The sequence below is a fragment of the Tenrec ecaudatus genome, chromosome 11 (assembly GCF_050624435.1).
Source record: "Tenrec ecaudatus isolate mTenEca1 chromosome 11, mTenEca1.hap1, whole genome shotgun sequence".
NCBI lineage: Eukaryota > Metazoa > Chordata > Mammalia > Afrosoricida > Tenrecidae > Tenrec > Tenrec ecaudatus.
In genome coordinates, this window is record NC_134540.1 from 101,256,240 (window position 1) to 101,273,290 (window position 17,051).

The following is a 17,051-nucleotide window of genomic DNA, read 5'->3' on the forward strand; positions in this document are numbered from 1 at the left end:
AGCACTTGGCCACTGCTCCACCAGCGCTCTTTCCCAGTATCATTAACTGGAGTACAAGCCGAAAAGCTAGTGAAATGTACAGGAAGTATTAATAAACGAATGTTCAGTTCTACCTTTTAAACTGAAATTCAGAAAGTGAATAGCAAACTAAAATATTTCTTTGCTTACTAAGACCTTCATACAACATATATAATGACCTATAAAATTTAAACATAGTATAAAGCCTAGTACTTATTACTGACTATACACATCCATCACAAAGTTTTTTATTAAGTACTCTAAACATTGGTTATAAAGTCTGTATATATATATATATATATATATATATATATAAACACACATTACTCTATGAGTGTCTTTATTAAAAAAAATTTAAACTCATGTCATCAAGTTGAATCTGACTCACAGCAACTCTATAAGAAGGAGCGGAATTACCCATATGGGTTCCTAAGATTGAAAACTTTTGTGAGAGTAGATAGCCTCATCTCTCTCCTGCAGTATGCCCAGTAGAGCTGAACTGTTGACCTTGCAGTTAGCAACCCAATGCACAAGCCACTACACTATCTAATAAATTTTAAAAGTAAGCATTTTAAAATCAGATTAAAATAAAGACATTGTAATATTTTCTTCTTATACCACAATGATCATTTTGCACAATCTATGTAGCATATAACTCCAATTAGAAGGCCAAAAGTGTAGATGGATAAACATAAACTCCAGGAAACAAACAAGTTCCAAAATGCAAACCTTTGCACTAATAAAGGCTTTAATCTTTTCTACAAAAGTTACACAGACAAGAGGAACCACTGTGAGATAAGAACATCACTACAGAGATACACTGATAGTACCACAACATCCTTTATAATCTCTCCTTGTATTTTTCTCATAACCATATTCATTGCAAAGTAATTTTCAAAAGTTATTAGCATAAGAAACCAATGTTTACCAGCACTCAGTCCCTAAAAGCCATTAACTGAGGTTTCATTTTCTTGCATCTGCTAGAGGAAACTAAATTATTCACTAAGGAATTGACCATTAAAACTAGGAATTCTAATAATAGGTGAAGTAGACACAAGCTTGCAAATCATAGCTTTAATAATTTACTTTCTGGATACCAAAATACCTTAAGACTGACTACAGGACATACAGCATACTGAATAGATGTAGCACAGTCAAGGAGACAAGAGTTCCCATCACACAAGTCCCTGCCACAGACACAGACATAGCTGACGATCTCCAGGAGACAACAGACAGCCTCACTGATTTAGATCCTGGCAGGTTTCAGCTATACCTTTCCCACAGATTTTCACTGCATGACTGCAAGGGGATTCTTTCTACTCAGAATCTCCATTTGACAGTGACTAAGATGAATGCCTTTCTGCATTTTCTGGCTCAATCCGCTGCGTAATTAAAAACCTGATACCCAACAGCAGCTCAAAGTGAAGAATTATAAGAGCTTCAAAAGAGGCAACCTATTTTTTCCATACCTGAACTTGATTGCTAATAAGGCACATGAACACCTATAAACGCATGAATTTAAACATTTCCTAAACTCACTAATTACAAAAAAGATGCTTATATCACTATCTGGTTTAGAAAATTCTTAAAATGTATTAAAAATTATGATAATCCCAAATAAAATGTTTTCAAGGAACTTACCCTTATAGTACAATAACTTTTATTGTAATTGTTTTTTATGGAAACCTTTAGGCATTTCAAACTTTGCTGCTTCTTTGTGTCAAATACAATTAAGTAGTTTGATTTCTTTTAATGTCTGTTATCAATTTTGATCATAGAATAGTAAGGGGTAAATGTAGTTCTGCATCTGCCTTAATTGTGACTATGACTAGTAATTAGTCACTGTCCTGGAACATACTCGAGATTTCAAAGGCAGAAGAAATAGGTAAGGAAGTTTGCCTCCATTAAGTATCTGCACGTTGGGGCTGTTGAAACACTCGTTCCCACACTCTACTTTTCTAAAAGCATGAGGGTTTTCTGCCCCAGAGTTATTTTTATACAGTTAGCTGCTGCTGGAAGGTATTTTGTTCTCCTAACTTCAAGGTATATAGTAACCTGAATGACTTAGATCAGGGATCAGTAAACTTTTTTTAAAGAGTCAGCTGTAGACAGGTGAGGTATATGGGTCACAGACAATATTCACTCTGCTCACCTCGGCCACTGTGACACAAAGGTAGCCTGGACAAAACCAAGCATAGGCAATATGTAAGCTCACGAGTACGGCCATGTTCCAATACAATTTTATCTAAAAAGCAAACAGTTGGTTCACAGACTAGAGGAGGCCAACCTCTAATTTAAATTACTACTCTTCAAAAAAACAAATTTCATTGGCACTGACGGAGTACATGGTAGACTACTCTATAGGCAAAACAAAACTGCTCTGGGGAAACAGAGGCAGGGAATCTAGGTGTCCAAGTTTCTCCTTGGCCACCCCAATGACAACTCTGGAGCATTCCTAGGGCCCAGCTGAACACAATTTGAAAAATCACTGGAATTCCAATCACTCGAAGTCCCAGATTTTTATTTTAAAAATATTAATAAGGTTGAATACTCTCTTCAGAAAGACAAAAAAAGAGTAGTACTCAAATGTGACCACCCAGGATTTTGAGAGTATGCACACCTAGCGTGTCTGATCCAGGAGGTCTGGGAAGACACCGGAAATGTGCATTTCTAACCAGTTAGAAGGTGATGCAGCTGCTCGTCCCGTGACCACACTTGCATAGCAGTGGGCTAGGGTTCAGCTGAGAATTTAACTCCATAAGCTATTTTTGAGCACCTACTAATGATATAAGGTACTACAAACAAACAAACAAACAAACAAAAAACAAAGTAAAATGAAGTACGTCGCATGTTCTAATACGGGATGTTACTGTAAGGCAGACTACAACAGTGCCGTAAACGAGGTGCAGAATTCAACGGAAAAAGAGCGGAGGTGGTTTGAGGAATCAAGAAGGGGTAGCATTCGAGACAGAACTTAATGAAGCAGTAGGATTTCAAAAATTCATACAGGAAAGAACACAAGCGGAAAACAAGACCACTAGAGGAGAGGGAGCGCAGTCAGGGGAGAGCAAGAAGTCCAGCTGAGAAAAGAGGTGGGGCAAGATAGTCAGCACAAAGAGCCTACCGTAGGGCACCCCCAGAATTTCAGGGCAATGTCAGAAAAAGTCACCCTGAAAATAAAAGACAAACACAATATTTAATAAGATAAGGTAGTTGCCCCCAAATAATTCTGTATTTGATTATTTAATCTAGAAGACCAAAAACTCACTGCCATCGAGTTGAGCACTTACAAGGTAGAAGACAGTGTTCAATGCACTGCTAACATAAAAACTCACTTTTTATCCGTAGAACAAGTTAACATCTAAAATTTGGAAAACTGCCCAAAGGCACCAAAAGATGGTAGTAGGATACACTTCATTGAGAAGAAAAGCTATGACATTAATACACAAGTGCAGATGATTACGTGCTCACATATGAGTTAGGAGAGAACAGGTACCAACCATAAGAAAAAACGAGCTGAAAGTAGGGAGAGGTGAGTATTTTCTTTTCTGCATCATTAGAAAGTGCATTCCCAAAGAAGAATTTGGGTCTGGGAAAAAAATGTCTTTTAGAAGCCCCCTATAATAATTTCTTAAATTCCTTTTGCATTCCTTAAACTAGGAACTTATTAGATGTATTCCTGAGCACCCAGGATACCATGCTGTGCATGGTTTAAAATCGGAAAAGGCGTGCCATCAGGGCTGTATCCTGTAGGCTGAAAAAGGAAGCAAGACACAGCGCTGAGTGTGGGATAACACCGCATCAGGATTGGAGGGTGAGCCATGAAACATCCTTGTGCCTCCAGAGAGCGCAATCTTGCCTGCTGAAAGTGAAGTGGGCTCAAAGCACTCACTGACGAAGTTCAAAGAACAGCCTTCGATACAAACTTCATCTCACACCCAGAAGACAGCAATCCTCCACACTGGGAACATCATGTAAATGGTGCAACCGTTGACAGGGATTTACTTTACTTTCTTCTGAAATGAATGGCCATGGAAGCAGCACTTAAGTCAAAGCCATATTGCACTGGGCAAATTTTCTACAAAAGACTTCTTTGAAGTGTTAAGGAGAAAAGACGCTGCTTTGAGCACTAAGATATGCCTGACCCAAACCATGAAATTTTCAATCACGTCACACATGTGAAACCAATGGATAAGGAAGACCTTCCTTATGAATTGGTGAAGAACAGTAACTAGATCATGAACTGCCAGAATGTAAACACATCTGTCTTGGAAGAAGTACACAAGAATGCTCTTTACAAGTGAGAACAGTGAGACTTTGCTTCACTTAATAGGGAGAGTTACCAAGGAAGAACATCAAGCTTGGTCAGCTAGAGGGTCAGCAAAAAAAAAAAGCGCCTTATGGAGAGGGACACATTGGTTCTAACAATGGGCTCAAATATAAAAATGACTGCAAAGATGGCATTGGGCTGGGTAGTGTTTTGTTCTGTTTGTTTGTAGGGCCCATGAGTCAGAATCAACAACTAGCAACAACAATGCAAGACTCCGAAGCATGAATGCAAATTGGTCCCTCCCACAGTGCTTGACCACTGGACCCTAGCAACAGCAACAATAGCCGCAAACATTTTGATCAGAGAATCGATACAAAAATCCTGATCAAAAGAGGTAAAATGTAGACCAAAATTCTCACTCCTCCTGGAATCGAGGATTTCTGAGGCCACTGAGGTCAAATGGTCTACCCCCCTCCCAATCTACTACCCTGAGATTGCCCCTAAACCTGAATTCTGACACCAAAAATATGCTCTTCTGTAAACCAAGCAATTCTACAACTTTAAGAAGTCTTCCTTGAGTCCTGTGTCTCTGTGAGAACTACCTACCTAAGTGAGATCAAACTGACGACAAGAACTCAAAAGATTAAACTGGTACCTAGGGGTAGTGCGTTTATGTTTGTTACTAGGGGGTTCGGACAAGTTGAAAATGTGGAATGAGACAATTGTCCAACTTGAAGAATGTAGTCAAGGCTAAATTGTACATGTAAGAAATGAAGGACATCATGTTTGGAAAGTAGGGGGTCCACAAAAAGAGGGAAAAAAAGTTTTAAAATAATGTAAGCTTCATGAAGACAAGAGTTGAATTAAATTTTATAGTTATAGAGGTGATAAATATTTGATTTGGCAAGGTGAAAATGTAGACCAGCATCACAATAAACTACAATAAACTTGATATTGATATTAGATGTGGAACAAACCTAATTATTACTTTTCTTTCATTTGGATAAACAAGATATGTCTTTCTATAAAAACAAAACAACATACTTTCTTTGGAAAGCTGACACATATTAATATTAAAAAGTACATTATGGATCACCAGGGGTACTAAAATTTCCCCTTCCATACAAATGCTGAGATTTTAAATAGGAGGTCACAGGAAAAAGGAAATTAATGCACTAAAATTATAGAAAACATTAAATAACAAAGCAGAAAAAAATTAATCTACCAATGATTATTTTTGGCAAGTTAGATACCTTGAGTAACCCTGTCGATGAAGTAGCAAAAAGAGTGGATACAACATGAACAGATCTTGTAAAAGACACACTGAGGAGACCACAGAGATTCACAAAGGAATGAAAGTAGGGACCCTCGGAAATAAGCGCGTTTGAAAGCTGGCTGTTGTCTGGAAAATTTCTGCCAAACCCCAGCAAACACAGATTTACTTTGATGCCTACAGGAGGTACGCAGCACAGAAATCAAGTCTAGAGTTTGCCCAAGAGGGAGAGGCTCAGGGAGAGCTTTTGGTGGCAACGTAAAGAAGAAATACACTGACCACAGTGAAGAGGACGCAAGGAAATCTGCCCCTCTGAGTTCTGGTATGGAAGAGGAAAAACGAACTTCCTTAAGAGCTTATTTATAACCAGGAGCAGGTAAAACTCATATTTTTTGTATATTCTCAAACAAACAAACAAGTCTCAATTAAGAGATTTTAAATTAAACAGGGAAACATAATTAATTGGAAATTTCTGAAGACTTTCATAATTCTTAAATTCAATCCAGGCCTCTAAGATTTCTACAGAATAAGATGAAGTTAAATAGATTACACACAAGGAAAAGAAATCTCAAGTAAGATCCAGGAGAATATAAGATGCAGAATTAGCTATATAAAATTTTCGAAACAAAAAAACGTTTTCAGCTATCAGATCAAACGCATATAAAAATAAAGAAAGCATAAGAATGTCAGTTACTCTGGTGGTGTAATGAGCCATGATTCTACTGCTAGTCACAAGGACAGTAGTTCAAACCCACCAGGTATGCCGCCCGTCTACGCCTGTAAAAGATCTGAAGTCTCAGAAACCCAGACGGGCAGTTCTACCCTGTCCTATAGGGTCACTAATGAGTCAGAATCGACTTGATGGAGAAGAAAGTTGTCAGAAATTTGAGTAAGGAACAGGAAACTACTGGGGGGTGGGGAGCAGATATAGAAAAGGACAGACATTTTTTAAAGGGAAAAATATGATTCCATTTTATCTATTCAAACTCCATGAATAATTTACAAAGTTAACGAGACACAGCAAAAGAGAAAAATTCAGAACGTGGAAAATATCATGTATTTCCTGTTTGATCAATTATTAAGAAGTGTGTCAGCAGTCTTTCTAGAAATGGAAAAAATAGATCTATGATTTAAAGCTTCCCTTTCTACAGGGACAGGGCAGGTGCAAACATGCAGAATTCAGTCAGTAATAATAATATCTAAGATCTATTGAATCTTCTGACTGTCACATGGCTAATAGACACTCTTTCATCATCACAGTAAGCCTGAGACTCAGAAAGTGAGCGTCTAAATGACTTGGTCAAGGTCATAAACTAATAATGTGTAGGAACCAAGATGGAAATTCCAAGTTTGTCTAACACTTAATCAATATAATATGTCAGTTATAGGTCAACAGAAATATCTCATTTTTGTCCTACTTTTAACCTCGGTAAGCATAGACTCTCTCTTTAGTACAAAGTAAAACCAAAAGATCATTGTGACAGATTGAAAAATGGAGACTACCAAGTCATACAAATGATTTGATTAGCACATGACTTAAAACAATCTGTAAAATCAACTCCATTGGTCTTTGTTACAACTGAGACTCTAATATAACTGTCATTTTAGCAGTCCATTGTCCAATTTTAAAAATTTTATCAAACAGACCTAACAGCAAATATTTTAAAATCCTTCCAGCTTTTCAGGAAATTCCTAAAAGTTTGCTCCTCCAAGTTTTACACACATACCTTAGAGACCCAAATAACACTGTGTGAGTTGTGCTTATGGCATGGCTTAAAGTTCAACATGCAAGGATGAGAAGAGGCAAAACTGCTAAACTATACAATGAAAATATCTTAAAGATTATGGAAACAAAGTAACAGACTATGCTTAGGGTTTAAATATTAGCCTGAATAAGGACAGCCATCTCTGAGATGTATGTAAAGCATTTATGTGTGAATGGATGAATCTGTTTATGTGTATAAACTTCTGTATGTTTACCTACCAGTTTCTCCAGCTGTTTTGTTCTTTCCATGAGGTTTATATAGGACATAAGAACATCCTTTTACATGGAAGTGGTCATTAATTTGTCGAAACCATCTAAAAATAACAAGATGTGTTCACATTAACAGTTCGGTTACAAAGAGGGCACTATTCCAGTTGTAAGACAACTAGGTATAGTCCAAGGTAGCTAGACACGTGGATTATTATGTAACACGTATCCCCAGTACTTCTTCTTCACTATAGAAATACATATTGCCTCAAAGTGGGGGCTTCCTACCTCATCAGTGTTGTGTTTCCAGTGAAAGGACCAAATCTAATATCTTCAAATGGGGGTTGAAAGCCCAAAATATGCAGAGCCTCTTCCTGGGTAATAGGTGGAAGACTACAAAAAGAAAACACTGCCTTTCATTGGACAATTCCAATCACTTTCAGCTTTAATGCAGATCTGATTTGCAGATAATTTGGGAATATTTTAATTAACTTTTATTGTATCAAAATATTATGTATATGCATTTTAAGCTAAAAGTCTGGTAACAAAGTATAGAAATTTTTTCTTAGTTTATAAAAATCTATACTTAAAAATCTAGCATCACAGAAAAGCAACACCAAATTCCTTTTGAAAGGAAATGTGGGGTAACCATTACTTAACACGCTTACTTTCCAGCTCCCATTGTGCTATATAAAAAGTTCCAGCAGGACGTCAATGAGGAGATGCCACACGAAGTCTTATATTGTGGCCGGCTGATGCAGTACCTGAGAAATGGAAAACTTCACTTGAATGACTAAAAGGCATATGCAATAAAAATATACAAAAAACATACAAATTTCACAATAAATCATAGCACAATTAAAACTTTGATCATGTTAGCTAATGTAAAAATTTTAGTCCCTAAGAATACTTTCATATTAAGTATCAGTCATAAATACATAACAAAGATAGCAATTATGAGTAAGTCCTTGTTAAAGTCAATATTATAATCAAAATTATATGCAAATTTTGATACTATTTTAAATCTTATGTAAATTCCCAACTAGGCTGAACACATGGTATTTACATCAACATTGGATAAAACAAAATACATTGCCCCATGCATCTGCTTCTCAAAGAGTCTTTGATTTCAATGTTAAAAACCTTCATTTATCACCTACTCTCAGAGACATCCTGTGGTGTAGGGAATTACACAAGGGGCTCTACCCACTTCACAGGAGAAAGATGAAGCTTTGGGAATTCCTGTACTGACTTAGTCTCAGAAGTCCAGGCCTACTTTGTCCTGTAGGGCTGCTATGAGTCAAAATCGAATCAATGGCAGTGAGTTAGTCAGATGTCAATTTGAAGCTGGCCCAGATTAAAGCATTCGCTTGCTAACTGAAAGGTTGGCAGTTCAAACCCACAGGGGTAGTAGCCTGCTTCTGTGAAGATTTATAACCTTGGAAACCCAATGGCACAGCTCCCTTAGTCCATACTAGAGTGTCTATGAGTCAAAATTGACTCCGTGGCAAAGGGTTTGACTTTTTGTGGTCTATTTGAGGAGTCTTGGTGGCACAGTGGTTAAAGCAGTTGACTGTTAATAATCAAAAGGTTGGTCAGCGACTTGAACCACTAGCTGCTCATACCTCCAAGATTATGAATCAGAATTGACTGAGAGGCAATGGGTTGGTTTATTTGGAATTTTTTTGGGGGGGGGCGTGGTATATATTTAAGGCATACCTGGACAGCACAAAAGGTTATATTCTTGGCTACTAATCGAAAGATTGACGGTCTGAATCCACTAAGAGGTCCGTTGTTAATCAAGGCCTGACCATCTGTTTTCATAAGCTCATAGCCACTGAAACCTTATGGAGCCAAGTTCTACTCGGCCACACAGAGGGTGTCGCCATGAATCAGAACTTGAAGGCAACTGCCGAGGCTTTTCAGTTTGGTGTCTGTCGAGGAAGCACTGGGTGATGCAAAAAGTATTTGCTGTTGCAAACCAGAAAGGCCTCATGATCTGCTTCTGAGAACAGCAGCTATTGAAAACCCCATGGGGACACAGTTCTGTTCAGACACCTCAGGACTGTCATGAGTCAGCATCAACTCCACAGCAACCCGTACTGTCGTCTAAAACCCGTGGGTAGAAAGCCATGGGCCAAGTGCTTACTGTCAAGAGGATTTAAAAGTGGAACAAACTAACCCAGTATGTCTTCCAAATATCCATGTGTCAACAGAAGTGCAAGGGACAAAAGCATACAGAAAAGAAATAACCTATTCAATTTTAAGGAAAAACTAATGTTAAATTTAAAATTACTTTTCTCTAAATACTTTCTTCAAAGTGCTACTGTGTAGTAAAAATGAAAAGATAACAACACCTATCATTACTAAGCAGTTTTAGTCTTATCAGAGAAGTTACAAAAAAGAAAAATTATGTTAAAACAACAATGACTTGTCCCTTTATCTTTAGTCTAAAGATACAAAAGCTAATAAGACTCTGAGATACAAAATAATGGTCACTTAACATAACATAAAAGTTATCACTTAGGGAAGACTAAAAATTAGTTTATGTTCATAGAAAAAATAGCGTGCCGATAGGTGATTGTATTTATATATATTTGCAAGTCTCTTTAAAAGTGAATTCTTAGACACAAATGACCCTAGCTTTAAAAGGCTTCATTATACAGCTGTATATGACGCTAAGATACACGCTCTCCGTGTATGTATGTAGCTCTAATGAACATTCTGTTCTGCAACTACAATCCATACAAATGGGTTTAGTGCTCGCCAGCACTTCTTACCTAGCTTTTTCATTCTTGTACGCATCTTTTTCATTACCTTGGTTGGCTTAAATCCCTACAGTGAATAAGAGCTCCTTAACAAAGGAGTATACCCTAAAGCTGTGTATGGTTACAAGTCTTGTGGCTTTTACACTGTAGTGACAAACTGCATATAAAACTCTTGGCTGGGTGTTGCCTCTTCCTGAACTGTTAGCTCCCCCATAGTCTGGCAGCTCATTGCTATGACGGTAAACACTGAGACTAAAGGGGTATTTTCTTCTTGAACAATCAATTTGTTTTTCTAGCTCTGTATTCATGAAGTTCACTTACTCCACAAGAACGTACCTCAGTGAAGAGTTAATAACAATTTTCTTTTCCTGGATAAAAATTGCCCTGTCAATCTAGACCAGTGGTTCTCAACCTTCCTAATGCCAGGACCCTTTCATTCAGTTCATGTAGCGGTGACCCCCCCAACCAAAAAATAAATTTCGTTGCTACCTCACAACTGTAATTTTGCTACTCTTATGAGTCGAGCGACCCCTGTGAAAGGGTCATTGGACCCCCAAAGAGGTGGCAACCCACAGGTTGAGAACCACTGTTCTAGACACTAGCCTCCCTTGACTTCGGGAACATTTTTCAGTCTTTTAAGTATTTTCTTATCTGTTCAGATCTCTTCCTCAGGGATGCCACATTTGGATCTTATGTGTCTGTTATCCCTCTTATCTACTCTGTCAGGTAGGCGCTGGCCTGCTAACCTCATGGTCAGCAGTGGGGAGGTAGCAGAAGCTCCCATGACTCACAGGCAGAGGAAACCTGTATTGTATTGCTGTCAGAATCAACTCAGTGACAGTGGTTTTTACTCGTCTCTGGTATGTGCATATATATTTGTGCGTTAGCGAGGGAGCGAGAGTGAAAACGAGCACAAGTATGCACTTGAGCTGTTACTGAAGATTAATTTACTCCAGAATGCTTGTCTTCAACACCAACACTGGGAAGTCTTCCCTTCGTTGTTAAGAGGGGAGAGGTGTTCTCACACTTAAAATACAAGCAGCCAGTTTTGCTTTCACCACCTTCCCCAATCCTGCAGGGGCTGTCCTCAGCAGAGAAAAGAGGTGGTAAGAATAAAGTAGCAGTTAGCACGGTGCCTCATTCTGTCCATTTCTTCCTGCGTTTTGTGAAGCACTGGAGATGCACAGAGAACGCCCCTGTGTCTCCCCTCCACTTACAGTGAGTAGATCTAGGGAGGCTCACTCTCCTAGATGTAGTCACTCTAACAGGAACACGGAATGGGCCTTTCAGGACCCTGACACATACTACCAAGGGATCTGTCCTGCTGGAGGTAACAGTGGGCTGTGCAGTTCTGTCAGTGCACAGTACACAGTTTAGGTAAAAAATGTTTGAGAGTTTGTGCTTTGGATATGTTGCTACTTCATTTCAGAAAAGATTGCCACCACCACCCCACTCTTACCCTGCTATTATTCATTTTGTTATTGTTCTTTTCATGGGTTTTGTAGTAGGACCCTAAATATTGCCTATTCTTTAATGTATTTAAATCTCTCTGTGATGTAGTGGTTATACATCAGCTGCCAAATGCAAGGTCGGCAATTCAAGACCACAAGCCACGCTGAGAGAGAGAGAGTAGGCTTTCTACTGCCATCAGTCATAACCTCAGAAACCCCAAAAGGCAGTTTTACCTTGTCCTCTACGGTCACTATACGTCACATTGACTCAAGGGGTAGTGAGTATGGTTTTGGTTTTAGGGATATTTTTTGCCAGAGTTTAAGCTTTAGGATTACCGTATATACTCGAGTACAAGCCGATCTGAATATCAGCTGAGGTATCTAATTTTATCACAAAAACTTCATTAAAAATGTGCTAAAAAAGCTTTGCACAGTGGCAATATCGTAGCCAATGAGGTTTACCCGAGGCGCGATTAATGCTAATTGGGAAAAAAATGTGCTAAAAAAACTCGGCTTCTACTTGAGTATATACGGTATCTTAAAAGTTCAACATATTTTATGCATGATAAAAATAATCATAATGGGGGAGGGGAAGGAAGTAGGGGGAAAAATATAGGCGCTGATTCCAAGGGCTCAATGGAAAGTAAATGTCTAGAAAAGAACAATGGAATATTTGTATGAATATGTCAGATACAAATGATGTATGGTTTGTAACAAGAGCTATAAGAGCCCCCAATAAAATGATTCAAAAATAAAATAAATAATAACATATATTTAGAAAGTTATTACATGCATGCACATTTTCTTAATAAAACTAAATTTGGCTTTAAAGAATGTTTTAAAAGGCTACCTTCAAGAACTTTTATACTTCTTTAATAATCCAAACTTTTTTAGTGATCTCATTCATACCAGTTGTATATTTTACTGACATTCTACTACCTTCTAGAGCTCTTTCCACCCCCACTCTAATCCTGTATTTTAATTTTCAATGGGGAACAAGTGGTTATTTTGATGATTTCCCCCTCAAGGCAATTTTTCCATCTGCCCTTCCGCATACAAGCCCTTATTAGGTTACATCTTATACTACTGAAATAAAATCATTCAGCCTTTTTTTCTTTTAAAATTAATCTTGAGTCAAAAGGATAGGAACCAAAATAGACTAAGTCTTTCTCAAAAGAAAGTAAAATTTATGTTATTTACAATAGTCTTCTCCAATACAATCTACATACTAATTACTACCAATTTATCTCTGTAAAATATCCATCCCTTTACTACTAAATTTCCCATGATTTCTCTCCACCTCAAAATAGGGAGGAAGAAAGGAAATCTACATCCTTAACCTGATAATATCCAATAAATAGATCAACCATGCAATGTTAGCAGAAGGGGAGGAGTGCTGGTGGAGAGAGAGAATGAGAGAGAGAGAGAGAGAGAGAGACAGAGAGAGAGAGAGAGAGAGAGAGAGAGACTGAGGTTTTGAAGTTTGACTCTCTTTATTTGCCGTACAAATCTCCCATTTCATGTTAAGCAAACTGCTAAGCTTCTCTGAGCCTCATTCCAGATAAGCTGGTCTGCTCATTGTTAACTTGCCATCCCCTTATAAGAGTTTTATTTACTCCCTTAGCACCCAACCCAGTTCCTTGGCAAAGTGTTTTGGTGATCATGATAGCTCCTCTCACGTTAAATGTATTCACACCAATCATTTGGGAAATTACTAAGGTTATTTATATTGTTCTGTTTGGTCCCGACATTCCCTAAACTAGGCTTTAAACCTTACAAGAGCAAAGGTCATGTCTTATGCCTCTCTGTATTTTCAGCCTATGATAAAGGCTACTGTCGACAGTATTTCTAAACCCTCATCCGGTTACTTCTGAAACCTCACACAAAAGTTTTAAAAAATTCAAATCAAGAGATTACAAATAATTAAAGTTATCATGAACTAAGCATTTAATTCCTAAAATAAAAGCCATACTGCAAGGAAAACTAATCAACTAGTACACAAGCTTTGTTTTCCTTTAGTCAGAAGAATAACCACTAATAAAAGTAGAAAGAATTCTGAAAGATTACCAGTTTGCAACAAGAACTCATGCAAAGAAATGAATTTTGCTATTTAAAGTAAAGTCACTGGAGAACTGAAAAAAAAAAAAAAGGGATAGTTGGTTGTCACTATTTGAATTTCATTATCACTCTTAAATGCAGCACCATTGAGCCTATTCCAACACAAAATCACACTATATAGAAATGTCCAGGCTGTAAATCTTTATATGGAACCCGGGTGGTGTAATGGTTGCACGTTGAGATGCAATCTCATGCTCGGCAGTTCACACGAGCAGCAGCAGGAGAAAGACCAGGCTATCTGCTTCCATAAACAGTTACCATCGCAGAAACTCAGAGGTTCGCTATGAGTCAGCATCGGTTGGATGGCAGTGAGTGAGTTAAAAAAATCTTTATGGAAGCAGATAGCTTCATCTCTCCTTCGGGCATTACCTGATAGGTTTGAACTGCCAACCTTGCTATTTAGCAGCCAAAAGCTTATAATCTATTAATATTGACTAACCAGATATCCAGTGCTTCTTGATGTAATATGAAGTACACAACATCACTCAAGCAATATTCTTGCTTTAAGCATAATCTAATCAAGCCATTATATTTAGTTTCAAGTTTACAGGTAGTTAGATGAATAGGTAGAAAACTAAAAGGAAAAATTTCAGATAAATCCAGAAGGTAGGATATTCTAAAAGATAGCAAGCTAAATCTCTTGAATGAGTCAATCTCCTGAAAACAAAATAAAACACAGTAATGGATGATAAGGGAGTGAAGAGATTCATTCTTCCTCTTAGATAAAGAGACTTATAGACTATCATAATGTAAGGCTAATGGTTAGGTTCCACTTTGAACAACCACGTGTGAAGACATTTTTAATACAATCTATGAAATCTGAATATGGCCTAGAAATTGGATATAAATGAAATACATTCATTTTATTAGCTATGACAATAGCGCTATGGCTACATATTTTTAAGTTATTTTTTATAGATGCATTCTTAAGTAAATTGAGGTGAATTTAATGATAACTGTAACTTACTTAAAAATTCTTCAGCCCAAAAAAAGCATTTAACAACATCAAAATTTTCACAACTGTGAATCTAGAAATCACTTATGTGGAATAATATAGAATGATTCTTATGACTAGGTACATCTGGGAAATGGCATAGCTCAGTATTTATCTACTTCAAATATTTGTGGTACACTTGGAATATTTAGAAATCCTGGAAATAACTTTAGAATGAAAAACATTTACTATGTATTACTGGTAAACAGCAAAATTATTGCCCAAATAGATATTTTTAAAATTAAAAGTTGCCATAACAATTACCATCGTCTGAGGTCTAATACTTTCCGCTGTTTAATATCTTCAAGAGGAGAATGCTGAAGACACTCTCTCTGATGTCTTCCTTTTTTATCAGAAGTTTTTTTCTTAGAAATTTGCTTCTTCACATTGCCTAAAAAACATGAGTATAGGATGAGCAAAATGCTTAATATGTGAACTGCCACAGAACATAAAATTAACCCACCTCAGAATTTAAAACCGCACTAGTTCTAAAAGTGATATTCACAAAGATGATACAAGTATCTTTAATAAAACTGCCCTACCTAAGAGAAAATGAAAATAAATGTAATAATCATGTTATTTCACACCAAAATCTAACATTCCAATTCCAGAGCTGATTTCATAATCAACAGCAAAACCTTAAGTCCTATCCAGAAATTCAAACTGCCAACAGTAAGACACTGAACTGCACTTTCTAGAAAACAAATCCTTTCCATAAACATGAAGACCACATTAGTGCAACTCTGTTAAGAAACTGAACACATTAGGTCCAATAATGCGTTGATGGGATGTTTAAAAATATCTCCAGGCCCACAGAGACCAGTAAATGGATGAAGAATGATGCACAAGTGTACATTATTGAAATCCAACTTTAGCTCCAGGAGCTGAAATGGAAAAAGTCAGACGTGTGTGTGTGTGTGTGTGTGTGTGTGTGTATGCGCACGCGTATGCACATGCATGCACATCTCTCCTAAAGGAAAAGACACAACAAATCACAGTGGCTACCTAAGCATGTGTTTATTTGGAGGGGAAGGATAGGTAGAACAGAGGAGGTTGGAAATTGAACAAAAGGTAGACAAGAGTGAAGAGTGAGACTATACACTATTTTATTTTTATACTTATTTCTGATCCATATTAATGGATTACCCAGTCAAAAATCCCATAAAGCTTTAAAAATAAATAAAATGCAAACTTCATTTCACTAAAATATTATGAATATTTTAGATAGCCATGACCAAATATTATGCTCCTTTACACATATGCTGTGAGTCTTTACTGGAGCAGACAGCCTCATTTTTCTCTCAGGGAGCAGCTCGGGTTCTGTACATATTCTATTTTACTTAATCAAGTCTGTCATAAAAATTAACTAGAGGCACAATGAATGCATATATGGATTATAATAAGAATTGTATGAGCCCCCAATAAAATGATTTAAAAAATAATAAAGAATATAATAAAAAATTAACTAGAGGGCGGTCCCGTCTGGCTCCTGCCCTGACTGGCCGACGGGGTCGGAGGCAGAGGGGTGCGCAGCACCCATGTTCGCCCGCCCACGCGCGTGCGAACACTGGTCGCCAGCTGCGGTGAGCTCCGAGAGGGGAGCATCAGTCTGTCCATCTCCGTAAATGGAAGAAGAAAAAACACCAAGCAGCAGCAAGGTTGAACCAAGAATGGAGGCCAGTCTCCCAGGGAAGTTAGTGGCACCCAAAGAATAGAGTGGATCTGGGGCTGGGGGCATCATATACGAGTAGAGCACCAGCAATCTTAGCCTTCTGTGGTTGTGGGGAGACAGTTGAAAGGGCTGGTTTTGTTTCATAGGTATGAAACAGAAAGCCGGGGGAAAGAAGAAAAGACACCATGAAGCTGCAAGCTTGAACCCAGAATGGAGAGGCCAGTCTCCCAGGGAAGGTAGTGGTCCGCACAGAAGAAAATGGATCTGGTGGGGGTCATTGGAGAATGGAGCACTAAGCACCACACCTACCAGGCACTCAAGCACTGAACATGTCTTAGAACTGTCACACACAAAAGTAAGACTAAAACGTGTATTTTTTAAGTTAAAAAAATTAACTAGAGGCTAGTATTTAATTTTTAAAATCCATGTATTATAGATAAACCCCTAGAAAACAGAAGTGGAATTCCCCATATTGTATTTTATTCAATGGATCAATCTGACAGCCAGAAACAAGC

At 37.7% G+C, this 17,051-nt stretch overlaps 1 protein-coding gene and 1 non-coding gene across 7 annotated transcripts in view; one reads left to right on the plus strand and one right to left on the minus strand.

Moving 5' to 3' along the window:
• Positions 1 to 17,051, minus strand: part of BIVM (basic, immunoglobulin-like variable motif containing) — a 35,706-nt gene that overhangs the window by 8,214 nt on the left and 10,441 nt on the right. For all 6 annotated transcript variants that reach the window (XM_075563443.1, XM_075563444.1, XM_075563445.1 and 3 more), the window contains 4 exons: positions 15,129 to 15,255; positions 8,202 to 8,297; positions 7,822 to 7,926; positions 7,546 to 7,640 (listed from right to left, as the gene is read on the minus strand). In XM_075563443.1, coding sequence (XP_075419558.1) covers positions 7,546 to 7,640; positions 7,822 to 7,926; positions 8,202 to 8,297; positions 15,129 to 15,255 — 423 coding nt within the window. The remainder of the gene's footprint in view (positions 1 to 7,545; positions 7,641 to 7,821; positions 7,927 to 8,201; positions 8,298 to 15,128; positions 15,256 to 17,051) is intronic.
• LOC142461884 (U4 spliceosomal RNA) lies at positions 12,175 to 12,310 on the plus strand. Its single transcript, XR_012787054.1, has one exon. It is a non-coding gene; the product is annotated as a U4 spliceosomal RNA (small nuclear RNA).